The 25,388-nt window shown below is 47.4% G+C and overlaps 1 protein-coding gene and 1 pseudogene across 2 annotated transcripts in view; both read left to right on the top strand.

Annotated features, from left to right (window-relative positions):
- PBX4 (PBX homeobox 4) overlaps window positions 1–25,388 on the top strand; it is a gene marked incomplete at its 3' end in the record, with an annotated part of 46,691 nt that overhangs the window by 14,536 nt on the left and 6,767 nt on the right. The window contains 3 exon segments of the mRNA XM_082623243.1: window positions 5,868–5,941; window positions 24,678–24,922; window positions 25,198–25,388. Coding sequence (XP_082479369.1) covers window positions 5,868–5,941; window positions 24,678–24,922; window positions 25,198–25,388 — 510 coding nt within the window.
- LOC309804850 (ubiquitin-like modifier-activating enzyme 5) lies at window positions 78–1,290 on the top strand (annotated as a pseudogene). The gene has a single exon. The product of its transcript is annotated as a ubiquitin-like modifier-activating enzyme 5 (transcript).

Below are 25,388 nucleotides of genomic sequence, written 5' to 3' on the forward strand. Positions count from 1 at the left end.
TTCCAGCCCAGTCTCCAGAGAGCAGCCACAGTGATCTTTTTAAAATGCAGTTTGGGCCGAGATGCCCGCAAGAGCGGCGGAGACGCCGCCTGATGGCATTGAAACAAATGGGAATTGTAAGCTACTATGAGAAAATCCGTACCTTTGCTGTAGCAATTGTAGGTGTTGGTCGAGTTGGCAGTGTGACTGCTGAAATGCTGACAAGGTGTGGCATTGGTAAGTTGCTACTCTTTGACTATGACAAGGTGGAACTGGCCAATATGAATAGACTTTTCTTCCAACCTCATCAAGCAGGATTAAGTAAAGTTCAAGCAGCAGAACATTAATCCTGATGTTCTTTTTGAAGTACACAACTACAATATAACACAGTAGAAAACTTTGAACGTTTCATGAATAGAATAAGTAATGGTGGATTAGCAGAAGGAAAACCTGTTGACCTAGTTCTTAGCTGTGGGGACAATTTTGAAGCTCGAGTGACAATAAATACAGCTTGTAATGAGCTTGGACAAACATGGATGGAGTCTAGGGTCAGTGAAAATGCAGTTTCAGGGCATATACAGCTCATACTTCCTGGAGAATCTGCTTGTTTTGCGTGTGCTCCACCGCTTGTAGATGCTGCAAATATTGATGAGAAGACTCTGAAACGAGAAGGTGTTTGTACAGCCAGTCTTCCTACCACTGTGGGAGTGGTTGCTGGGATCTTGGTACAAAATGTGTTAAAGTTTCTGTTAAATTTTGGTACCGTTAGTTTTTAACTTGGATACAATGCAGTGCAGAATTTTTTCCCTACTATGTCCATTAAGCCAAATCCTTAGTGTGACGACAGAAATTGTAGGAAGCAACAGGAAGAATATAAGAAAAAGGTAGCAGCACTACCCACACAGGAGGTTGTTCAAGAAGAGGAAGAGATAATACATGACGACAATGAGTCGGGTATTGAGTTGGTACCTGAGGTTTCAGAAGAGGAACTGAAAAATTCTTCAGGTCCAATTCCTGACTTACCTGAAGGAATTACAGTGGCATATACAGTTCCCCCAAAGCAAGAAGATTCTGTACCTGAAGTAACAGTGGAAGATTCTGGTGAAAGCTTGGAAGCCCTCATGGCCAAGATGAAGAACATGTAAATAATGGACTGGCCTGTATTTTATTTCCTGTGTCTAAACCTGTTCCCTAGCAATTAAAAAAAATCATTTAAAACTGAGAAAACTTAGGGCAACATCAGTTGATGTATAATCTTCACTGAATTGTTATACTGTTTAAAAGTACTGTGACTACTACTTGTTGCTCCCCCCCCCCACCTTCAACTAAATCAGAAACTCTCCTAAAACTCATGTTTCATTCTAGGAAGAAAACTTCAAAGGATTATTGCAGGCATTTATAAATCTTATTTAAAACTTAGCCATTGAACTGTTTTGGCCTTTTGGGAGGGGTGGGAAGAAAGGACCAATTTGATTTGCCTGAGGCCATGGACAACAGAATAGTGTGTGGTCAAATACAGGGAAAGGACAAGAGGTACAACCTATTGATTAGAGCCAGCAGGCATCTACTCATTGTGTTTGGAATTGCTCTCTACAGGAAAACTGCCCACCACTACCAACTTGAGCAACAATGAATTTCAAATAGTAAACCTATAAAATAAAAACATCCTTTCAAATGTTTCCTGATGAAACACATGCTGAAATACAGTCATTGGAAAAGGTTGTAAACCTCTGAATTATATATTTAAAACAAGACAGAGGCAAATAAGAGGAAGCTTTCTTCATGGATAGACAGATAAAGATATTTTCAGGATGTACAAATTATATTTCTGCACTGACTAAGAAAAAGCATATCATCTGTGGAACATATATCTGAGTCAGTGTGCTTTATTGAGGAGCAAAAGATAAATTTAGGCTAAGATCATCTAAATTATACCCATCATATGGGCTACCTTCTAATACCTTATTTCATTTAAATTTGATTCCGTGGGTAATTAGATATTGGCAAAGGTTTGTCCTGGATAACAGACAATAAAAGAGGTCTAAATTGCCTCTGCAATGACTGACATGTATTTCTTCACAGGGAAGAGTATCATTTTCCCTGATTGTGACCACTAAATCGTAATTTGATAAACTGGTTTTCTCTGGATTTTGCATATAAATAATGAAGGCTTAGAGAGCCTTGTTTGAAATAAATTCCTAATGGTTTGGAGACTAATAAAGACACATGCATGTGTAACCATTATCTGTAGGCTGGTACTATGCTAGTCTCCTATTTTGATGACTTTTTTGCTCTGAAAAGATATAAATGTCTAAATTCTATCTTTAGGAGGAAAATGTTATTAAAAAATTAAAAGTGCATTTCCCACTTGTAAAGTAAAATTCTAAAAATAATTTCAGAAAGCCCCAAATATCAAATATGTTTAATATATTAGCTTTGAGATTTTAGCATCCTGCGATTCTTATGTTTAGAGTGATGTCAGGAAAGTATGGGGATAGTTTTTCTAGCCTTGAAACATATTTATGTTGCCTTAGTAGGTCATTTGTTGTTGTTTAAAATTTTAGCGTAGTCATCTGTAAAATAACTTTTCTAGTTCCTAGAGATGCTTTGAATTTCAAAAAAGAAATGCAGTCTTTCTAAATCCCATTCCTTTGGTATACTAATTTGGTACCTCTGGTACACTAATTTGGTAAGGCTTTACTTATAAGTTTATATAGTTTGATAAATAGCTAGAACCTACTATCCTTTTTTAAAAAAAATTTTATTGGAGTATAGTTGATTTACAATATGTGTTAGTTTCAGGTGTACACAAATTGAAACAGTTATACATATACATATTAGAACCTGCTATCTTCTAAAGACCTTTTTTCTTTTCTTAATTTGGCACTGTACCCTGCTGGTGTCTTATACTGTACCAAATCTTATCTAATTTTTTTGTCTTATATCTTCCATTAAAGTTATTATTTTAGCAGAAAAATAAAATAAAATAAAATAAAATGCAGTTTGCTTAAGGTTAGGCAAATAGATCAATGGAATAGAATTGAAAGTGCAGAAATAAACCCACACATCTATGGTCAACTAACTTTTGACAAGGGTGTCAAAACCATTCAATGGGGAAAGAAAAGTCTCTTCCACAAATGGTGCTGGTAAAACTGGATCTCCACATGCAAAAGAATGAAGTTGGACCCTTAGCTTACACCTTGTACAAAAATTAACTCAAATGGATGAAACACCTAAGTGTAAGAGTTAATCCTATTAAAAAAACTATTAGATGAAAATATAGGCATAAACATTTGTAACCCTGAATTACTCCATGGCTTCTTAGATATGATCCCTAAAGCACAAGCAACAAAAGAAAAAAATAGATAAATTTGATTTCATCAAAATGAAAAACTTTTGTGCCTCAAAGGACACTATAAAGAAAGTCAAGGGACTTCCCTGGTGGCACAGTGGTTAAGAATCCACCTACCAGTGCAGGCGACATGGGTTCGAGCCCTGGTCCTGGAAGATCCCACATGCCGCGGAACAACTAAGCCCGTGCGCCACATCTACTGAGCCTGTGCTCTAGAGCCCATGAGCCACACAACTACCGAGGCTGTGTGCCACAACTTCTGAAGCCCACGCGCCTAGAGCCTGTGCTCCACAACAAGAGAAGCCACTGCAATGAGAAACGCGCTCACCGCAATGAAGGGTAACCCCCGCTCGCCACAACTAGAGAAAGCTCGCGTGCGTGCAACAGCAGAGACCCAAAGCAGCCAAAAATAAAATCAATAAATCAAAAAAGAAAAAAGAAAGTCAAAAGACAGCTCACAGAATGGGAGAAAAGATTTGCAAATCATATATATATCTGATTAGTGTCTAGTATCCAGAATATGTAAGGAACTCTTACAACTCAACAATAAAAAAACAAATAGCCAGGGGCTTCCCTGGTGGCGCAGTGGTTGAGAGTCTGCCTGCCGATGCAGGGGACACGGGTTCGTGCCCCGGTCCAGGAAGATCCCACATGCCGCAGAGCGGCTGGGCCCGTGAGCCATGGCCGCTGAGCCTGCGCGTCCGGAGCCTGTGCTCTGCAACGGGAGAGGCCACAACAGTGAGAGGCCCACGTACCGCAAAAAGAAAAAAATTTGTTACCTTCCGTTTCTGTAGGTTCCAAGTCCAACATTGGCCTCTCATTGGGCTAAAATCAAGGCGTTAGCAGGACATTCCTTCTGGAGGCTCCGAAGGAGAGTCCACTTCCTTGCCTTTTCCAGCCTGTCGAGGCCACCTGCATTCCTTGGCTCGCAGTCCCTCCATCTTCAAAGCCCACAATGTAGTGTCTCTGACCCTATGTCGTTGCATCTCTTTCACTGACCACAGCTGGGAGAGTTTGTCCACTTTTAAGGACACATGATTAAATGTAAATCAATTATCCTTCAATTTTTTTTAAAGGCACATGATTAGATTGGGCCCATCTGTATAATCCAAGTTAATCTTCCCACCTGAAAGTCCTTAACATTAATCATCTGCAGAGTTCTTTTTCCCTCGTAAGTGGTTCTGAGGATTAAGATGTGGACATCTTTGGGGACCATTCCTCTGCCGACCACAGTTTCCATCACAGGTGAGCAAAAGCCAGAGTTATTCCCCTGACTACAAGGCTCTTACAGTCAGCCCCACTTCCCTCTCCAACTTCACCGCATGCCTCTCTCCCTCACCCCTTATTCTACAACTTCCTGGTCTCTTAAAAAGCCCAGAGTAGGGACTTCCTGGCGGTCCAGTGGTTACAACTCTGCACTTCCACTGTAGGGGGTGAGGATTCAATCCCTGGTCAGGGAACTAAGATCCCACGTGCTGTGCGGCACGGCAAAAAAAAAATAAAACAAGGGTGTTCTCACTCAGGGCCTTTGCACTGGCTGCTTCCTCTGCCTAAATACTTACTCTCTTCAGATCTCTTCCTGCCTGACTTCTCCTTGTTATTCCGATCTCAGCTTTGATGTCACCTTAGAGACATGCAAACGCTAATAAGCCTTCTAGTTATCACTCTAGTTTAAGTCACCACAAAGCACCTGCCACTGCTGATGGTGTGTATGTGTGTGTTTGCATGTGTGTGTGTGGTGTCGTGTGGTGTCTCACTTTCTCCTTCCTGCCATGTGGGTAGGGACCTCATTTGTCTGTGTCTCTGTGACACTAGAGTGGTGTGTGGCACTTAGAAGCTGCTCAGTAACCACCTGCTAAGTTAATGGGTTTTTTTCTTTTTTTAAAAAAATATTTTTCTTATTTATTTATCGCCACATTGGGTCTTCGTTGCTGCACATGGGCTTTCCCTAGCTGCGGCGAGCGGGGGCTACTCTTCATTGCGGTGCACGGGCTTCTCATTGCAGTGGCTTCTCGTTGTGGAGCACGGGCTCTAGGCACGTGGGCTTCAGTAGTTGTGGCTCACGGGCTTAGTTGCTCCGCAGCATGTGGGATCTTCCCAGACCAGGACTCGAACCCATGTCCCTTGCATTGGCAGGGGGATTCTTAACCACTCTGCCACCAGGGAAGTCCTTGCTAAGTTAATGTTGCAGGACACTGGGATAGGATGGCTGGGGTTTCTGCTTATGCATTAAAGTGCTACTCTAGGGCAATAGTGTGAACACTGCTTTCAAATTATTGGACCTTGAGATTTCATAGTTCTTGATGAGTTATTTGCATTATTTACATTTGCAGTGTTTAAAGAGAAATGTTTTGAATATTTGAATATTACTCTGTTTGAATTTGGTACAAATTGAATTCATTTGAAATGCTATGGTTCTGTCCTTTCATAAGAGGGTTTTTCAACAGACCCGGCAGACCCAGCATAGAGGATCATTACTCTCGTGCACAGAATGACTCTTCTCTTCTCAACTGCTCCTCTGTCACCTCTCTTTCAGAAAGCGTGCTCTGAATTGTCATCAGATGAAGGCTGCTGTCTTCAGTGTGCTCTGTGAGATCAAGGGAAAGACAGGTACGTCGCTGAGAAGACACTTCTTGTGTGGCACCAGGATCACAACAACCTCGCACCTCTGGTCCTGGCTCAGCCCTAACGTGCGTCGTGGGCCATCTTGCTCATCACATCCCTCTCTGGCAGCGATGGTTCAGTTGATTCATTTCTGCTTTGTCAGAGCCCTGCTTTCCAGTGTATCACACTCATTTATTTTGCAGTTTGTAACTAGAGAAATACTGTTGCCAGTGAGTAACAAGCAGCTGCATTCCAGGTGCAAGACCTCAGGGGCATTGTGGCATTCCGTTGTTTTACAAAAGGATCTGAGATGACAGAATTAGGAAAGTAGAATCATAATTTTGTTTTGTTTGTTTTAAGCATCCAAAGTAATCTCCGTGGAAGCTTCTGCCACTGCAAATTCTTTTGTTAAAAAAAAAAAGGGAGGGCTTCCCTGGTGGCGCAGTGGTTGAGAGTCCGCCTGCCGATGCAGGGGACACGGGTTCGTGCCCCGATCCCGGAAGATCCCACATGCCGCGGAGCGGCTGGGCCCGCGAGCCATGGCCGCGGAGCCTGTGTGTCCGGAGCCTGTGCTCCGCAACGGGAGAGGCCACAGCAGTGAGAGGCCCGCGTACAGCAAAAAAAAAAAAAAAAAAGGGAAAATCTTTTCATTTTGAATTAATTTAGACTTGCAAAAAAGTTGAAAAACTAGTACAGAGAGGACTTCCCTGGTGGCGCAGTGGGTAAGAATCCGCCTGCCAATGCAGGGGACACGGGTTCGATCCCTGGTCTGGGAAGATCCCACATGCCGCGGAGCGACTAAGCCCGTGCACCACAACTACTGAGCTTGAGCTCTAGAGCCCACGAGCCACAACTACTGAAGCCCTCGCGCCTAGAGCCCGTGCTCCACAACAAGAGAAGCCACCGCAATGAGAAGCCCGTGCACCGTAATGAAGAGTAGCCCCCGCTCGCCGCAACTAGAGAAAGCCCACGTGCAGCAACAAAGACCCAACGCAGCCAAAACTTAATTAATTAATTAATTAATTTTTTAAAAAGAAGGAAAAAAAATTAGTACAGAGAGTATACCCTTCTCCCAGCTTCTTCTAATGGCAACACCTTCAGAACCATAGTGCAGTGATTAAACCAGGAAATTGATGTTGGTACAATGCTCTGTAACTGAGCAACAGGTCCTATTTGAATTTCCCCAGGTTGTGTCCTAAATGCCCTTTTTCTGGTCCAGGATCCCACACTGCATTTAGTCATCGTGTCTCCTTAGTCACCACCAATATGTGAAGTTTCCTCCATTGTTCCTCATCATCCATGGCTTTCATACTTTTGCTGAGACCTGCTCAGTTATTTTATAGAGTCCCTCAGTGTGGTTCGTCCGTTGTTTCTTCATAATTAGACTGAGGTTGTGCATCTGTGGCAGGAATCGCACAGAAGCAACGTTGTGTCCTTCTCAGTGCATCGTGTCGGAGGTGTGTGCTGTCAGTAAGTCCTATCACTGATAGGACCGCTGACCTTGATCACTTGGTCAAGGTTAATAGCAATTTGAAGATGGTTTACAAAAGAAGCCACAAATATGGTGAAGACATCATTTAAACCAAAATCATCAGAGAAAGGTTGTCACTTGATTTCTTAGAGTGAGTTGGTGTCTCTCTCTTTTTTTTTTTGGCTGTGTTGGGTCTTTGTTGCTGTGCGCGGGCTTTCTCTAGTTGCAGTGAGCAGGGGCTACTGTTCATTGTGGTGTGCCGGCTTCTCATTACAGTGGCTTCTCTTGTTGTGGAGCACGGGCTCTAGGCACAAGGGCTTCAGTAGTTGTGGCACGCAGGCTCAGTAGTTGTGGCTCACGGGCTTAGTTGCCCCGCGGCATGTGGGATCTTCCTGGACCAGGGATCAAACCCGTGTTCCCTGCATTGACAGGCGGATCCTTAACCACTGCTCCACCAGGGAAGTCCAGAGTGAGTTGGTCTCTTGAGATCAATTATTTGAATGTTGTGTGTCACTTTGGAGCATAGCACTTGAGTTATGCTGGGGCTTATGGAAAGCACGTATGTGGTACAAAAGTATGTTTCTTTCTGAACACGGTTTTGGTGTAAGATTGACGTGTACTTGACATGGACGGTGGCAGAGAGTAGTGAAAGGGTTTGAATTCCGCTTTACCTCTGACTCCATGACCCTGGCATGTGACTGAAACTTTCTCTGTCCCCAGTCCTTCTCTGTGACTTGGGGACAGTGACAACACTTAGCTCACAGTTATTGAAGACTGTGTGAGTTCTTACATATAAGGCTATGGGTGTGGTGCCAGCCTCCAGTAGTTATCTGGTGACTGAAAGACAAATTCAATTTTAAACCTACATTTGTTTCACCCAAATGCTGTAAGGATGTGATATTCCCACACACACACAGTTGGAACATTTTTTATTGTGATAAAACATACATAACATAAAATTTACCACTTTACCATTTTTAAGTGTACAGTTCAGTGGCATTAAGTACATTTACGTCATTGTGCAACCGTCACCACCATCCATCTCCAGAACTTTTTCATCTTCCTAAACTGAAACCTTACTCATTAAACACTAACTCCCCATTCCCCACTCCCCTGGCCTCTGGTAACCACCATCCTACTTTCTGTCTTTATGAATTTGACTGCTCTAAGTACCTCATATAAGTGGAATTATACAATATTTGTCCATTTGTGACTGGCTTATTTCACTTAGCATAATGTTTTCAAGGTTCACCCATGTTGTAGCATGTGTCAGAATTTGCTTCTTTTTATGGCTGAATAATATTCCATCATATAGATGGACCACATTTTGTTTATCCATTCACTGTGGGACATTTGGTTGTTTCCACCTTTTGGCTGTTGTGAATAATGATGCTAATATCTGCGCAAATATCTGTTTGAGACCTTGCTTTCAGTTATTTGGGGTATATACGCAAGAGTGGAATTGCTGGATCACATGGTAATTGTATATTTAAGAACTGCCAGACCAGACTGTTTTCCACAGCAGCTACACCGTTTTACATTCTAACCAGCAGTGCACAAGGGTTCCAGTTTCTCCACATCTTCTTCAACACTTGTTATTTTCTGCGTCTGTTTTGTTTTGTTTTTATAATAGCCATCCTAGTGGGTGCGAAGTGGTATCCCATTGTAGTGGACATGATATCCTTTTACACTTGTTTGTATTTGAAAGACTCTTTGTTTGATGACAGCAGATTTGGGGAATCATATTAGTTCAAAGGAATATTTCATTGTGGATCTTCATGGTGTCACTCCTTAACCCAGGTAGAAGTCAACATTTTATCTGTTATCTTTACCACCACTTTCCTTTTTCATAAGAGCCAGCATGTGGTATATTTCTGTTCTAATTCTTTTACCCTCTATGCACTCTGTAACCCAAAAGCTTGTATCCCATTTGGCTTACAAAGTCATTGTAGTTTGAATGGTCTATGTTTGTTCTCATAGGTTTGTTTGTGTGTGTTTAACTTTTTATTTTGAAACAATCACAGATTCACATAAATGATCCAAGAACAGGCAAATACATTTTCTCCCCGAACTATTGGAGAGTAAGTTGCTGCCACGATGCCCCATGACCCCTGCACACTTGAGTGCGTTTCCAACAAACAGGGACAGTCTCCTTTTTACCCACAAGACAACTGTCACGGTCAGGAAGGGAACACTGATACCCCACCCACCATGGAATCCGCAGATCTCATTCAGGCTCTGCCAGTTGTCCCAATAATGTCCTTTATAGAAAAGGACAAAAAGGTCAAAATCTTGTTGCGTTTAGTTATCACATCTCTTTGGTCTTGTTTCATCTGTGACAAGCCCCTGTCTTTCCTTGACTTTCATGACCTTGACCATCTGGAAGATCACAGGCAAGTCCCTCCATCTGGGTTTATCTGGGGTTTCCTCATGATTAGATTTCTGCTACACATCCTCAAAATGAAGCAACGCCTCTTCTCACACAGAGGCTGCTCAGTGGTGCCCACAGTTGCTCTGTCCCCTATTGATGACTTTAACTTTGATCACTCAAGCGAGATAGTGTCTGCCAGACTTCTCCTTTTTAAAGTTGCTCCTTTTCCCTTTGTAATAAGTATTCTGTAGGAGGTACTCTGAGACTATCCCTCAATTTCCCTTTTATTCATTTTCGTATTTTGTGTCAGGATAGATTCATGGAATTCATGGAGTCTTATTTTATCACAGTTACTGTTATCACTCATTTCGATGCTCAAATTGTCCCAGAATTGGCTAGTGTGAGACCCTTGAAGCTGGCTCATGTCCTTCTGACATGTCTCCATCAGCCTTTGAGCATTCCCTTCCTTGCTGCCATAACATGTTCCAGGCTCATATTCTCCCCTCTCCTGCCGGGCCGGAATCAGCCATTTCTCCAGGAGCCCTGGGTCCACTTAGAGTAGATCTTGGTCCTGGGTATGCTTGTTACTACTGAGGTGGTACTGCTCTGGTCACTCTCAGGGCACAAAGCTCAAGAGTATTTGTGGGTGATGCGTATATATGTGTACACACACTCATTCATGTCTATTTTGACTGTATCTGCATATATTGAAAACCATGAGTTCGTTTCAGTATCTTTTTTTTTTTTTTTGGCTGCACCGGGCAGCTTGTGGGATCTTAGTTCTCTGACCAGTGATCGAACCCGGGCGCCGGCAGTGAAAGGGCCGAGTCCTAACCACTGGGCTGCCAGGGAATTCCCTCATTTTCAGTGTCTTTAATTCTGGTTCAGCACCACAGAGTTCATTCTATTTTTCTCTCTCCCTAGATTGGTAACTCCTTTCTCTGACAATAAGAACCCTGCTCCCATCATCCTCAGTACTTTTACTTATTTAATCAGTCGTTCCCTCCCCCCACCACGTGCATCCCATCCTCCTCCCTCACGTGCATCCCTTTTCACCACCTCAGCCCCTGACCCGGGTCCCCCACCAGCTCCCACTGGCTGCCCTCCTCGCTTCCCTTAGGCTCCAACGCCCAGAGCCAGGTCACCCTCTGTGGATGGCCCCTTGCCCTGTAGGTCCCATACTCAGCTCCTGCTCAGGTGCCCCTCACAGGTGTTTGAATGTCTAATGGCCCGTCTTGTCTGTTCCTTATTTAAATTATGGGGGGCAGATATTATGACTTCTAGTAAACAAGGTTGGGCTTTTTGGGGGGTTAAACAAGTTTGCCCTTGACCCCTTGCAGCACTCCCTTCAGTGCTCTGTGTGAACCAGATAAGCAGCGTTCCTACAACTGAACCCGAGAGTCCTGTGAGCTGGAAGAAACTGCCCACGGGGACACGCCAATGTGTGTCCATCCCCTGGAGACATTGGCTACAGTCACATGCTCCTCAGGACCGTTGAACTGTATGATGTTGATCCCCGTCATAAAAATCTTCCAGCGTTGGTGCCTCTCTCTGAGGTGTGCTGTCCCCCTGCCAGCTCCCACCTGTCCCCAGGGGGAAAAAAACAGCCCTTTGTGGGGGGTCCCCACTGCCCTCAGCAGTTGGCTCTGTCATCAGAGCTCCTTGAATGTGTGGGCCCTTGAGGTTTTTATTGACAACTTAGCTATGCAAAGTAAGGAATTTAGTAGTAATAAAAAGCAGTTTTTCAAAGTAGTTTAATCAGCTGTTGTCTCAGGAAGCTGTATTCTTGATGACCTTTTCCCCATTAGTGAGATGATGCTGGGACTGATGGGGAAACTGCTTCTTGAGAGCTGTGGGTGTGCGCTGTCTGGGCACTTCTCCTTTTGCTTCATCTGATTCTGTATGTCCATATGTGAACGCAGCTGTCAGTCAGCTTCAAACTCAGCAGTTTCAGGAGAAAATGAAAGGCTTGAGACCTACTGCCATTAGGACAGGCTGAGGTGTCCGTTTCAGCCCACGCCGCTGCCCTGTCCCATCCTCCCAGGTGGCAAGGGCCACACTCAGGGCTTCTGACTCCACCCAGGCTGAATCCCAAGGCGGCTGTAGGGCTCAGAGCATAGGCCATGCATCAGATCTGGGCATTTCTTCAGAAAAGCATGCTTCCTTTCCACTGATTGGCTCAAACATCGGGGTGCCTGGTACATTTGGCTGCATGGCAGCACCACTCAGCCTTGAAAAGCACCATCACAATTGCCGAGAGCTGCCTAAACGTCAAGTTCAGTGTGGCCAGGTGTCTTTTCATATCAGTCGGAAGTGCAGTCATGGAAGCACTGTGTTTCCAGCACATAGGCCGCAGGCCTTACGGTCTCCAGGATGGGCCACGAGGAAAGTAACTGAGATCTCAGTGCTGCCTCAGCTTCCCCCAACCCCATGACCAGGAATGACCAAGTCTTGGACCAAAGAAAACTATTTAGGGTCATGATCCTGCATTGGGTTCCCATGAGCCTCTGCCCGATGAGCGGTCTTGCAGGCTGAGCCTCCTGGGGTGCCCACACTGGGAGATGGCACGTTGACTTCTTGATTTAACCCATGTTTCTCACATTTCCCTCTAGCTAATGTCTGCAACAGACCTTTAGGGTAAACACTAAACCTGCACGGAGTGTTTAAAAGCCCAGTAGGTATTGATGGAGCGTGGGCCACAGCCAGAGAGCTCCGCAAGTCCTGGCATCATTACCCCAAACTTCCAGTGGCCCGGGACAGACATTTACTTCACTCCTGTTTTACAGATGAGCAGAGTGAAGCTCCGGAGAGAGGGTTGCACCCCAGTAACCCACAGCCAGGCTGCGTGCTGCCCCTCCACACCCTTTTCTGGCTCAGGGAGGGAACTCTGCACCCACAGGCCCCTGGCATTGTCTGTGCATCTGCTGCTCACACTGCACCCATGATGGCTCCTGGCCTCTGCAATCTGTCTCCAACGGTGAGTGCAGGGTCTAGGACGAGCCGTGTCCTAGGACTGCCCTGGTACCTGACACACAGTGTACACACCTTATATTTTTGTTGAATGAAGAACTGTTTCTGGTGACTGATACCTATTAAGTGAAATCCTTTTTATCCTGTACAGCTTACGGGGTTCAGGAAGACTGAGTGTCTGGGGCCTGACTTAGAACCCAAGGCTTATCATTCGTATCATCCTGAAAAGAAAGCCATCCTCCATGTCAACCGTGCTTTCGAATGTTCCTGGAAGCACTACCCCCACGAGTTCCAGGAATTGCCTTCCGATGCCTCCTCCGGCCTGTGGGAAGGACACGGGTGCATCTTCCAGGGTCGATACGCAGGCCCTCCACCTGTGCTCTCCTCTGTGTGCTGTCTGGGTGGTCCTGCCTGCCGCAGTCTCTGAAGGCCGAGGATACCCTAGGAGTGCACCCCCTTCCCGAATCCTTCCCTTGCAACAGCCATCCTTCTTGGTATCTGGAGGAGCTGTCCTGAGGAGAACAAATAAACCCTTTTTAGAGAGCTTTGAATTTAGCTGGGAGGACCCAATACTGGCCCAGTCCCTTTCCTGAAACCCCTGGGGCTGGGTGCATTACAGAACTCAGAACTGTTTAGGTTTTACGTATGTGGTGTTGACAAGAACTGAGGCAGGGCCTTGCGTTCAGTGACTTGGCCTCAGAGCAGGAACGGTCGCACACATGGGTGTGGGTCAGGCTTTGCCTCCAAATTCGCTTGAATGCCAACTTGCGTAAAGACCTTTGGATCTTGGATTGCAGGTGGGCAGCCCGTTGAAGAGCTGCCAAGCGTCCTGGGAAGTTCACATCGAGGGACCTGCTCCGTCTTCTCCAAACCGTGACTGTCCCCTGTGCTGGCCTCAAGTACGCATCTGTACCTCACTTTGGTCAGTCCTGGGTTCGCTTTGTCTCTGAGGAGCGAGAAGTCCCAGCCCCACCAGCCTTGCTCTCGGGCCAAGGAGCACGGGCAGCTGCCGTGGGGGAAGTGGATGTAATAACTCTCACACAAAGGACCGCCCTTCTCTTTGCTCACCACTGTTCCTGGGCCTGGCTGGGAGCTCTCAGGCATAAGTAATCCAGCGGGTTTTTTTACCTCTGTTTCCCTTCCTCCTCTGCCACTCAGGTCTGTTGCAATTGCAACATCTTGATCAGTAGCTTCAGCTTTCTGGTTGGGTCTGTCCAACGACTACCCTTCGGGCCAATGTGTGACTTCGTCCAGAATTCAGATCTCTTTTGTGTTTGGCTGGCCCTGGGGCTGAGACCCCTGTGCGGTGTTTCGCTGTGGCCGTGCAGGGGGCGGATCTCCTAGAGCTGGGGGGTTATTTTTCAGGTTGCTTGGAGTGTCCTTTCTCGGCTCCACAGGCTCCGGGTGACTCATGAATCAAGCCTCCGATTCTGATCAGCCTACATAGCTCCTCTGCAGCTATTGACTGTAATCAAGTATAATTAAATGAGGCGTTCTTCAGCCACACTAGCCACATCTCAAGTGCTCAGTAGCCACATGTAGCTAGTGGCTCCCAGATTAGTACAGATCTAGAACATTCCATCATTGGGAAAGTTCTATTGGACAGACAGGTGGATTAGTATAGCCAAACAGAAAAATCAAGGATTATGAAAAAAATCTAATGTCCATGATGATGACTAGAGAAACAAGATGTGGTCCATCTGTACAATGGACTGCTGTTTAGCCATAAAAAGGAATGAAGTTTTCTGACACAAGCTACAACATGGATGAACCTTAAAAACTTTATGCTAGGGCTTCCCTGGTGGTGCAGTGGTTAAGAATCCGCCTGCCAATGCAGAGGACACGGGTTCGAGCCCTGGTCCTGGAAGATCCCACACGCTGCAGAGCAACTAAACCCACGAGCCACAACTACTGAGCCCGTGTGCCACAACTACTGAAGCCCGCACGCCTAGAGCCCGTGCTCCTCAGCAAGAGAAGCCACAGCAGTGAGAAGCCTGTGCACTGCAACAAAGAGTAGCCACCCACTCACCGCAGCTAGAGGAAGCCCATGCGCAGCAACAAAGACCCAACGCAGCCAAAAATAAATAAATAAATATTTTTTTTTAAAGAAAAAAACTTTATGCTAACAATAAGGCCCTACTGTATAGCACAGAGAACTATATTCAATATCTTGTAATAACCTATAATGCAAAAGAATCTGAAAAAGATATAGATACAGATATAGATAAACTGAATCACTTTGCTGTGTACCTGAAACATTATAAATCAGCTATAGTTCAATTAAAAAAAAAAAAAAACACCTTTATTCTGAGTAAAAGAAGCCAGACACAAAAGTCCACAATAGTGTGTGGTTCCATTTATGTGAAATGTCCAGGAGAGGGAGAAAGAGATTAGCAGTTGCCAGGGGCTGAGGTGGGGAGTGGGGAGTGACTGCTAACAGGGACGGGGTCTCTTTCTGAGGTTGGGAAAAAGTTAGGTGGTAGTCGCACAACCTGGTGAATGTACTGAAAACCACTGAGTTATTTCACTGGAAATGGGTGAGTTGTACGTCACATGAATTATTTCTCAATAAAGCTGTTATAAAAACCAATCAAGGACTGAAGGATTTCAGTTGGGGGCCCATAGCTTAAGGCCTTAGTACACAGATTCTTGTGAAGCAGCACTTTCTTGCAGCATCTGTTACCCTATTTAGGTTTCTTAGGGCTTAACCATCCACTGAAATTATCCTATGTGTTAATTTCATGCAGCATCTGTTACCCACAAAAGCACAGGCGTGCCTGCAGAGTGTCCCAACTCTGTTATGGGCTTGGCATACAGTAGCTAACAGTAAACTTGGTGATGGTGTGAAAGTGTCTAATCCCCCTTAGGGAAGCTAGGGCTTTGGCAGGCCTAAAAGTCTGATTTCCAGCCTGGGAATGGGTAGGACATGGTTGTGCGTGTTGCTGGTCTGGTCAACTCCCTGTGCAGGACTCGGCAAAATAAAGGTCGTACCTTTGGGTGACGGTAGCCCAGCTTCAGAAGCTTCTAGATATTGTTCAGTTGAAATTAAAGCATTTCTTTGGATGAGAAATAAGATTGTTTAATGTAGACAGAAGCCATCCATCAGTGCTGTTTTTCTTAAATGTTGCTCTTAAATATTCCCAAAGCCTCACAAGGGAGCGTGGACTAATTTTCTAGATGTTTTACTTGGCTGCATTTTCTGTTACAGCATTTTGCTGTCTTTTCCTTTTGCCCTGTTGCCACAGGAAAACAAACCTAGGCAAACTGCATGCCGTTTTTACTGAGCATCAGCAGTTCTTAAAGTAGTTTATGACAGAATCGCAGGCCTTAAATTAACAAATGCAAAAGTATATTGAAACGAGAATTAATCTGCATACTTGGTTGAGGTTTCAGCACTTAGGTTGTGATGTATTTTAATTAAGGATTAATTAGAATTGATAGGAATTTGCATAGTGTTATACTTCCGCCGTCTGATGAATATCTAATATGCATGTCAGCTGTGATTTCAGAAACCAATGAGAGTTTGCTAAAGGGATATTCCTTGTAAAGTCCTGTGGGACCGAGAAAGTCCAGTGACTTAAAACATGGCTTCATCTAGAATGTTGCTTAAAGAACTGACCTGGGGGACGTTGTCTCAAAGGTAAATGCAGGCAGTTCTCCACACCAACAGGCTGTGTTCCAAGTTATCCCCCGGAAACAAGCATTTAAAGGGCCCTTGACGGGCTTCCCTGGTGGCGCAGTGGTTGAGAGTCCACCTGCCGATGCAGGGGACACGGGTTCGTGCCCCGGTCCGGGAAGATCCCACGTGCCGCGGAGCGGCTGGGCCCGTGAGCCATGGCCGCTGAGCCTTCGCGTCCAGATCCTGTGCTCCGCAATGGGAGAGGCCACAGCAGTGAGAGGCCCGCGTACCACAAAAAAAATAGTAAAAAAAATAAAGTAAAAAAAATAATAAAGGGCCCTTGACAGTGCGGGTGGCCAACTGGTCAGAATGCCATTGCTCAGCACCAACCCCACGTGGAGGCCAATTTAGGGGCAAAGGGGAGGAGGAGGGGGAGGGGGGGAGTTGTCGGTGACATTGGTGATCCCCGGGTGACTCTAGTCACACAAGAATGCCCTTCAACCTGCAAGTGGGTGACATCACCCCTCTTTACCTTGCCCGTCTGTCCCTTCCCGGGCCCTGGTCCCATCCGCTCGACCAACACCTACAGGACAGAGCCTGCCCATGTCGTACTCGAAGCAGTGCCTCTAAAGGGTCCCCAGTAAGTCCAAGTGTGTGTGTGGTTTAGGGAGATGCCCCTTGTCAGGTTAAGGAGGGTTCTTTCTGTTCCTGGTTTGCTAAGGGTTTTTATCATTAATGGGTGTTGTTTGAATGAGTTTGTTTCTTTTTTTTTTTTTTAATTTATTTTGGCTATGCTGGGTCTTCGTTTCTGTGCGAGGGCTTTCTCTAGTTGCGGCAAGCGGGGGCCACTCTTCATCGCGGTGTGCGGGCCTCTCACTATCGCGGCCTCTCTTGTTGCGGAGCACAGGCTCCAGGCGCGCAGGCTCAGTAGCTGTGGCTCATGGGCCTAGTTGCTCCGCGGCATGTGGGATCCTCCCAGACCAGGGCTCGAACCCATGTCCCCTGCATTAGCAGGCAGATTCTCAACCACTGTGCCACCAGGGAAGCCCCATTCAGTTTTGTTTCTTTCTGCATCCTTTGAGCTATAGTTTTTCTCCTTGTGGTTACTGTGATGCTCTACGTTGATAGGTTTTCATTTACATTCATTTACACTGGTTTTCATTGGCGTTGATGATTTTTACTGACAGATTTTGGAAGCACCTATGTTCAGAGATAAATCTTCTTGGTTATGATTCATATGTTTGTGCATGTACACGCACACAGATGCTGTTGACTTCGGGTTGCTGGTCATTTGTTTTGCCGTTTCGGCTCTGGTCATGAATGTGCTGGGCTGTGACTTCCCCATGAAGTCCTGCCCTGAGTTCTCCGTCTGGTGAGTGGGTGGCTTTTCCCGTGTCTCTTCTCTGAAACAGTTTGTTGCAGAAAGGGGCTCTCTCTTCCTTGAGGGCCTGGTAGCACTGGTCCATAAAATGTCCTGGTGGCCTTTGAGGAGAGGTTTCTTAGCACAAGTTCCTATTTCTGGGCCATGATTCTGTGAGGCCAGGCACGTTCCAGGAACCAGAGTCAAGGCAGTGAACAAGACAGCGACGGTCCCTAGGGAAGAGGGTTGTTCCACACAGCCGTAGAGAGACAGATGTGGCCCTCAGGGCCCTGGGTAGAGGTGAGGTGGGCGGGTGGGCAGGTGGGTCTCTGGGGGTATGTTCCCATACTGTTGCCTCGGCTAAGGTGTTCACTCCTAGGCTGCCTTCTCTGTGAGGGAAGCACCACCCACAGCCTGGGTTCCTGCCACATTTGTGATGCCACCAAGCTGGCGTCCTCGGGGTTTCAGGGGCCTTGCTTCCTCACTAAATAGATCTTCCCATGAGAATGGATTGCTCTTCCCTTACAACCTGGTCCTGGCCCCCTCCTCCTCACTTAGCATCTCTGTGTCCGCTCGATGGGAGCGCCTGCAGTGAGCCTTTTTCCTGTGCACAGGGCTTTCCCTCAGCATCTCATCTCTGGAACTCAGGACACTCTCACAGGCTCTTTCCAGGTGGCAGCACTGTCTCCGTCCCATGACTGATGACTGTAGTGATGCACAGGGAGGCAGGCATCCTACAAATGTGTCAGGAGGGTCACTTCTGGACTGTCCCACACCCAGAGCTCACACCTGGGGCCCGGGCATCTCCGGGACATACCCACAGCCTCCGGCAGTGACCCAGCCACAGTCTGCTCAGGCCACAGGGTTTCAGCTCACCACCGCCCAGTACCAGTGCGAAATACAAGCAAGATGAACTAGGAAAAGGAAAGGAAAAATGAAGCAGGCATACAAAAGAATAAGCCCAGGACTTCCCTGGTGGTCCAGTGGTTAAGACTCTGTGCTCCCAATGCAGGGGGCCCAGGTTCAATCCCTGGTCAGGGAACTAGATCTCACGTGCCACAACTAAGAGCCCACATGCCACAACTAAGACACGGAGCAGCCAAATAAAAAGCCCAAAAGTCTCATTAGACTCAACAGACATGAAATTACTCTGTCACATTGCTATAAAGGTTCCTATGTGCAACCTCTCTGTCTGTGTTGGCCTTTCCATAGACGGAGGGCAAACCAGACACCACCTTTCAAGGAGTCCTGATCTAGATTAGGACTGAACAAAACAAGCTAAAATCTCATCCTTCATACTGCACCCACAGAAGGAAAACTGTCAAGAGAAGGGGCAGGATCCAGAGGGGATTCCAAGGAAAGGGGGGACCTGAAGGCAGTGATTCGGAGGTGTGCTGACTTACCCGGACCTGCATGCATGTAGGTTCTTCCTCAGACCCATGTTAGGCTCTGTGACACGCATACTGTGGAGCAGGGTTGCAGACTACAGTGTTGGTAAATAAAGTTTTATTGGAACAGAGCTGCTCATTGGTTTACTATTTTCTGGGGCTGGTTCAGTTCCCAGTAAGGGCTCTTTTCCTGGCTTCCAGACAGATGCCTTCTTGCTGTGTCCTCACAAGGGGAATGGAATAAGGAAGAGGTCTCTCTTCCTCTGCTTAGAAGGCCACAGTCTTATGGATTAGGGCCCCACCCCTATGACCTCACTGAACTTTTTTTTTTTTTTTTTTTTTTTGGCTGTGTTGGGTCTTTGTTGCTGTGCGCAGGCTCTCTCTCGTTGCAGAGAGCAGGGGCTACTCTTCCTTGCAGTGCGTGAGCTTCTCATTGCGGTGGCTTCTCTCGTTGCGGAGCATGGGGTCTAGGGACACAGGCTTCAGTAGTTGCAGCTCGCAGGCTCTAGAGAGCAGGCTCAGCAGTTGTGGCGCACAGGCTTAGTTACTCCATGGCATGTGGGATCTTCCCAGGCCTGGGATCGAGCCCGTGTCCCCTGCATTGGCAGGCGGATTCTTAACCACTGAGCCACCAGGGAAGCCCCTCATTGGACTTTAATTGCATCCTCACAGGCCCTATTCCACATAGACATTGGGGGTTCCACATGTGAATTTGGGGGGACACAATTCAGTCCATAGCAGTTCCATATTGTTTCTTAGAAAAAACATAATGTGTTGATATTCATAATTTTATTTTACTTCCTTGTTTGGTTTACTGGAGTTTTTTACCCACAGTAAGTTGGGAACATAAGGAAATTTGGTGGTTTGGGGGGAAGTGCCTCTGTTTTAGATCCCACCACCTCTTCTGAGTGTCTCCAATTGACAGTGTCCCTGAGCTGAGCTCCTGGTCTCCAAAGCCTCCCGCCTGCCAGTCGAGGGCCCTGGGGGAGCTGAGGGGCACCCCTGGGACCGGAAATGAGCTTGTTGTAATTGACAGTAACGAGTGTCTAATGACCATAATCAGGCGTGGACAGTGTGCTGGGAGACAGACGCGCAGTGCTGAGGGAGAGGCAGGGCCGCATGCAAGGGGCCGCTCGCTGACAGAAGGCAAAGGTGCTCGGCACGGCCGAGTCCACAGCTGGGACCGGTCCTGGTGACTAAGGCACCGGGTAACTTTTTTTAAGTTTTGCTTCTCCTCATACACATACGTTCGCAAAAATATACAGCTTTAAAGAAACAAAGCTTGTAACTCATGAATGCTGGTCATAACATACACACTGTTAACACCACAGGGCCTGGGGTATGACAGGCATATTGTCTCCTTATTCATGGGCATTTGGGCGGTTTTTGATTTTTCACAGTTACGGGGTGGTTGTGTGTGTCCTGTAAATACAGCATCTACAGGGGTCAGTGTTCCTGTAGGGTAAATTCTCAGAACAGAGTTCTGATCAAGATCAAAGGATATGTGCTTTTTCTGTGTTAATTGGCATTCCAAACCTCCCCTCCAAAAAAGGCCACACCAACACATACCCCGTAAAGAGGTATGAGAAAATGGTGTTCTCTTTGTAATTTCAGAGCTTTCATTTGAGGACAGTAAGTCCCGTGTTTTTTTGGTGTATTTTTAAAAATCTCCAGCACCTGGTTGGGCACCTAGCTTGCGATAGACTCTCAGATGCTTACTGTTGGATAAATAAAAGAACGAAAGGGGAGTTCCCTAGTGGTCTAGTGGTTAGGATTCTGTGCTTTCACTGCTGTGACCCGGGTTCAATCCCTGGTCGGGGAACTGAGATCCCACAAGCCACGTGGCACGGCCAAGAAAAAAGAATGAAAGACTGCCACGCACCCCTGAGCAGCCCAGAGTCACACACGCATGAACACACACAGGTGTGCACATGCCCCCACCACCGCATGTTCAGCCTGGACAACTCCTGCCCCTAATTGTAGTGACGGAAGCTGTGATGGAAGCTGTGGAGGTGGCCTCTCCAGCCCGGGAGTCAGGGTGTGCTGGGGGCCCTCTAGGGCGGGATGGGGTGCTGTGTGTCCCTCTCGGGTCACTCCTGAGCCCCAGCCGCAACCACGGGTGCTCAGGGACGAGCTGCTGAGTAAGCCTGAGACGGTCGCAGAGCATCTGCTGTGCCGCAAAGGGCCATGAAGGGCCCAGCAGAGGGAAAGTTCACGAAGGTGGGTTTGGAAGGCTGTCACGAAAGGCCCTGAGTACGAGGTGTCAGAGTCTAGGCTTTAATTTAGGTGGATGCAGGCCCTGGTTGAAGTCTCTGAAAAAAAGTCTGGCATGATGAGCACAGTGTTTGAAGGTAGTCGGCTTGCCGGTGTGCACAGTGAATCAGAGGGGAGGGGTTTCCTCACAGGTCATGGCGGGCAGGAGAGGGGTCAGCGCAGCAGGGTTCCAGCAGTGGCATTAAGGGAGGGGATGGATGGTGGGTTGATCATGGAGTTTGAATCAATAGGATTTGCAAACAGAGGGCCTGAGGGAGGAGGACATACATTATCTGCTCTGGGTTAGGAATGGTTAGGAGGGTGTGGGCCTTTACAGGGATCAGGCAGCACAGGTCAACTCTGTCCAGGAGTGCCCAGCGTTTACATCTGGTGCTTCTTGAAGACCAAGTAAGGTTGTTAGACAATTGCGTCTCTGAACTGGAAGGCCAGCAACTGATAAAAGGGGCACTTTTCCTTTAGTTCTTTCAGAAAAAGCCACATTATAACCCAGTGGGACTGAGTTAAGTGGCAAGGGTTCCTTTGGGTGAGTTGACGGTCCCCAAACGTAAGGAGGTAAAGGTCCCTGCATGTGAAGAAAATTCCTGCAAGTATATCTCTTGAGCGCCTTCAATTTTCACTGGTGAGTTTTTGACAGAAAAGGTTAACCTGTTACACAGGGAACAAGAAAGGGGCACATGATTAATAAGTAAATATCCATATGATAGGATTAAACTCAATTTTTTTTTTTTTTTTTGGCTGCACCCCGTAGCTTGCAGGATCTTAGTTCCCCGACCAGGGATTGAAACCAGGCCACAGCAGTGAAAGCGCTGAGCCCTAACCACTGGACCGCCAGGGAATTCCCTAAACTCAATTTTTATTTGAGCACTTGAGTCAGTTAGTAGCTGATACTACTGAGAGCCTGTTTCCAAGAAAACACTTTAAACTTTGTTTTTCCAGAAAGTCAGAGCTAGATGGATATCCTATATCATTACCTCCTTCTCCATTCACTGCCTCCCATCAGGAACCACCCCCCAGTCTTTTTTCCTCTGTAGCCACAGATGTTTCTTCTGTCACTGAAAAAGCAAAGAAGACACAGGTCCTGCAAGACCACCCTCCTCAGACCCGAGCTCACTCTGTAACCCCTGCAGCAGCCTCTTCCCTGCACTGCCTATCTCCCATGCTCCTCCGGAACTTGCTAGTCAGGCTGTACCCCACCTTACCCTGCTTTTGCAGAGGTTAACAGCATTCCCCTAATGACCAAGCCCATGTTTTCACCCCTCTGTGACTGCTTCTGGTTTTTCCTCCACCTACCCGATAACTCTTTCTGTCTCCTCCTTTGCCTGTTCTTGAAATGCTGGTTTTCTAGTATTCAGGGGCATGACCTTCTCAAAGGTGTAGCTGCAGGTACAGGTGGATATGTACAGATTTCCCACACACCACATGCCGATGACTCATGAATCTCTCTTTCCCACCCAAACTGGTCAGCTCAGCCCCAGCTCCCAGGAAGCAGCTGCCTCGCAGCCACCTGGACGTTCATGCTTAGCTGGGTCAGGGACCAGGCTGATGCCATTTCTTCATGTGCCTGCCTGCTGCTTTGTGTGCTGTGCTTGGGGAAAAAGTGGCATCTTCCAGGGCAGATGTGGGAGTGGTCACAGCCTCTTCCTTTCTCCCACGCCTACATCTGGTGGTCACAGACTCTGGGGCCTCGCCCTCTGGCCGCCCTGTAGCTGACCTGCGTCCCCTCGGACAGCAGCAGCTCCCTGCCACTGCCTCCCCTGCCTGTCCACTGCCCATCCAGTCCTGCCCTCGAGCACATCACCCTCTCAGTCCAGCTGCGGTGGCTTCTCCATGTTGTAAAGCCAATCATCTTGTCTCTCTGCTTAAAGTCTCTCCGTGGGGGACTTCCCTGGTGGCACAGTGGTTAAGAATCCGCCTGCCAATGCAGGGGACACGGGTTCGAGCCCTGGCCCGGGAAGATCCCACAGGCCGCGGAGCAACTAAGCCCGTGCGCCACAACTACTGAGCCTGCGCTCTAGAGCCCGCGAGCCACAACTACTGAAGCCACACGCCTAGAGCCCGTGCTCCGCAACAAGAGAAGCCACCGCAATGAGAAGACCGCGCACCGCAACGAAGAGTAGCCCCCACTGGCCTCAACTAGAGAAAGCCGGCGCTCAGCAACGAAGACCCAACGCAGCCATAAATAAATAAATAAATGTATTTTAAAAAAAGATCTCTCGGGTTAGTTCATCTTCTCTGGCACCTCTGGATCAGTCTTTTCCTCTCTGACTTTATAGCAACAACCCTCCCCACAACACACACACAGGAAACACAAACAGACATAATAGACGTGTTACCAAACCAAAGTTCAGTCGCCTGAAAAGCAAAGTCACTCTCCTGACACCGGGTGGTGGTGAAGGAAACGACAGTGTTTGTTGCAGGGCGCCAAGCAAGGGAGTGGGAGACCAGCCTCAGGTCTACTCCACCTTGGTCTTTGAGTGAGGGTTTTTTTTTTTTTTTTTTTTTTTAAGGGGAAGAACAGAGAGGCTAGAATTAATCATCATCTTGTGACATTTCATAATCGTAGTTTCGGGAATCAGGATGTCTCTGGTTTATGTTTCGCTGACCAGGTGGGTCCATGGCTTAGGGGTCTGTTAGCTCATCTTGCCTTGGAGACATAACCTGAGTTTGTACGTTAATGACGATATCTATAATAGCAATTTTAGCACGTTAACGATGTTATCAACGACAGCAATTTTAGTCATCTGACTGATTGATTAGTGTTCAGTTAGCACAGAACTGAGGTCAAAGGGGACAAGAAAGGGAATAAAGTTTTAGATAGAAGAACTAGTCAAACTCAGTAAGGGAACTCGGTTTTGGGGGGCTCAGTTTCAGACACACAGCAGCACGGCCTTGCCTGAAGCCAGGCGGCCACTAGCCTTCGTATCCCTGCCTATGCTATTGTGTGTGTCTGGAACGCGCCTCCTCTCCCATCTGAAGACAAGGTGCAGGGCTTCAGGCTTTCCAGCACCCAGTGCCGCCCCGCCCCTGCCCTGCGGGCCCCCACACACACCCAACTGTGGGCTGTGGTCGGTGCGCCCCCTGCATTCCCGCCACCCGGACTGGGCTCCTAAGTACGGCACCTGGACCAGCGTCCCAGGGGGTTACTCAATGTCTGTTATCAGATGAAGTCTTTCTTTCCCCTCAAGGGTTCCATGAAAAGTGTTCAGACACGAAGCCAGTGCTAATACTCTATTGTGGTTGTTTTTATTTCGACAACAGACACTGATTCAGTGTCTCCTCTCTTACCCAGGGTTGAACATTCGTGGCATTCCGGAAGAGGGTCCCCCCGACCCTCAGCTCCAGAAGCTGGATAACATGCTGCTGGCCGAGGGCATGTGCAGGCTGGAGAAGCAACGAAGAGGAGCACAGGCGGCGGCCGGCACAGCAACACCAGGTGGCTGTCCAAATGACAATGACCTTGAGCACTCTGACTACAGGGCCAAGCTGTCCCAGATCCGACAGATTTACCACTCTGAGCTAGAGAAATATGAACAGGTGATCTTTCTGCATGGAAGAGTTTCTGTCGTGTGCATGCGCATTTGTCAAAGCAAAACGTGGAGCGCTAACTGCCTGCCTTTAGTGGCCCAGCGCAGGGAGTCCACACACTTGGTCTCACAGCGAAAGTGGCCGATTTTACCGGAAGCCTTTTGCCTTCACTTCTCAGTAGCCAGCCTGTGTGGGAGCCTCAGGAGGCAGGTGGCTGGTTCCACATGGAGCCCCGGGACAGCCTGCCGGGTCGTCACCGGCTGGCATTTGTCTCCCCATCCCAGGCCTGCCGTGAGTTCACCACGCATGTCACCAACCTTCTCCTGGAGCAGGGCAGGATAAGGCCTGTCTCGCCCAAGGAGATGGAGCACGTGGTGGGCATCCTCCACGGCAAGTTCAACAGCGTCCAGACACAGCTGAAGCAGCGCACCTGCGAGGCCGTGACGACCCTGCGCTCGAGGTTCCTCGATGCCAG

This window comes from Mesoplodon mirus (assembly GCF_964341445.2).
Source record: "Mesoplodon mirus genome assembly, chromosome: 5".
In the NCBI taxonomy this organism is placed as follows: Eukaryota; Metazoa; Chordata; class Mammalia; order Artiodactyla; family Ziphiidae; genus Mesoplodon; species Mesoplodon mirus.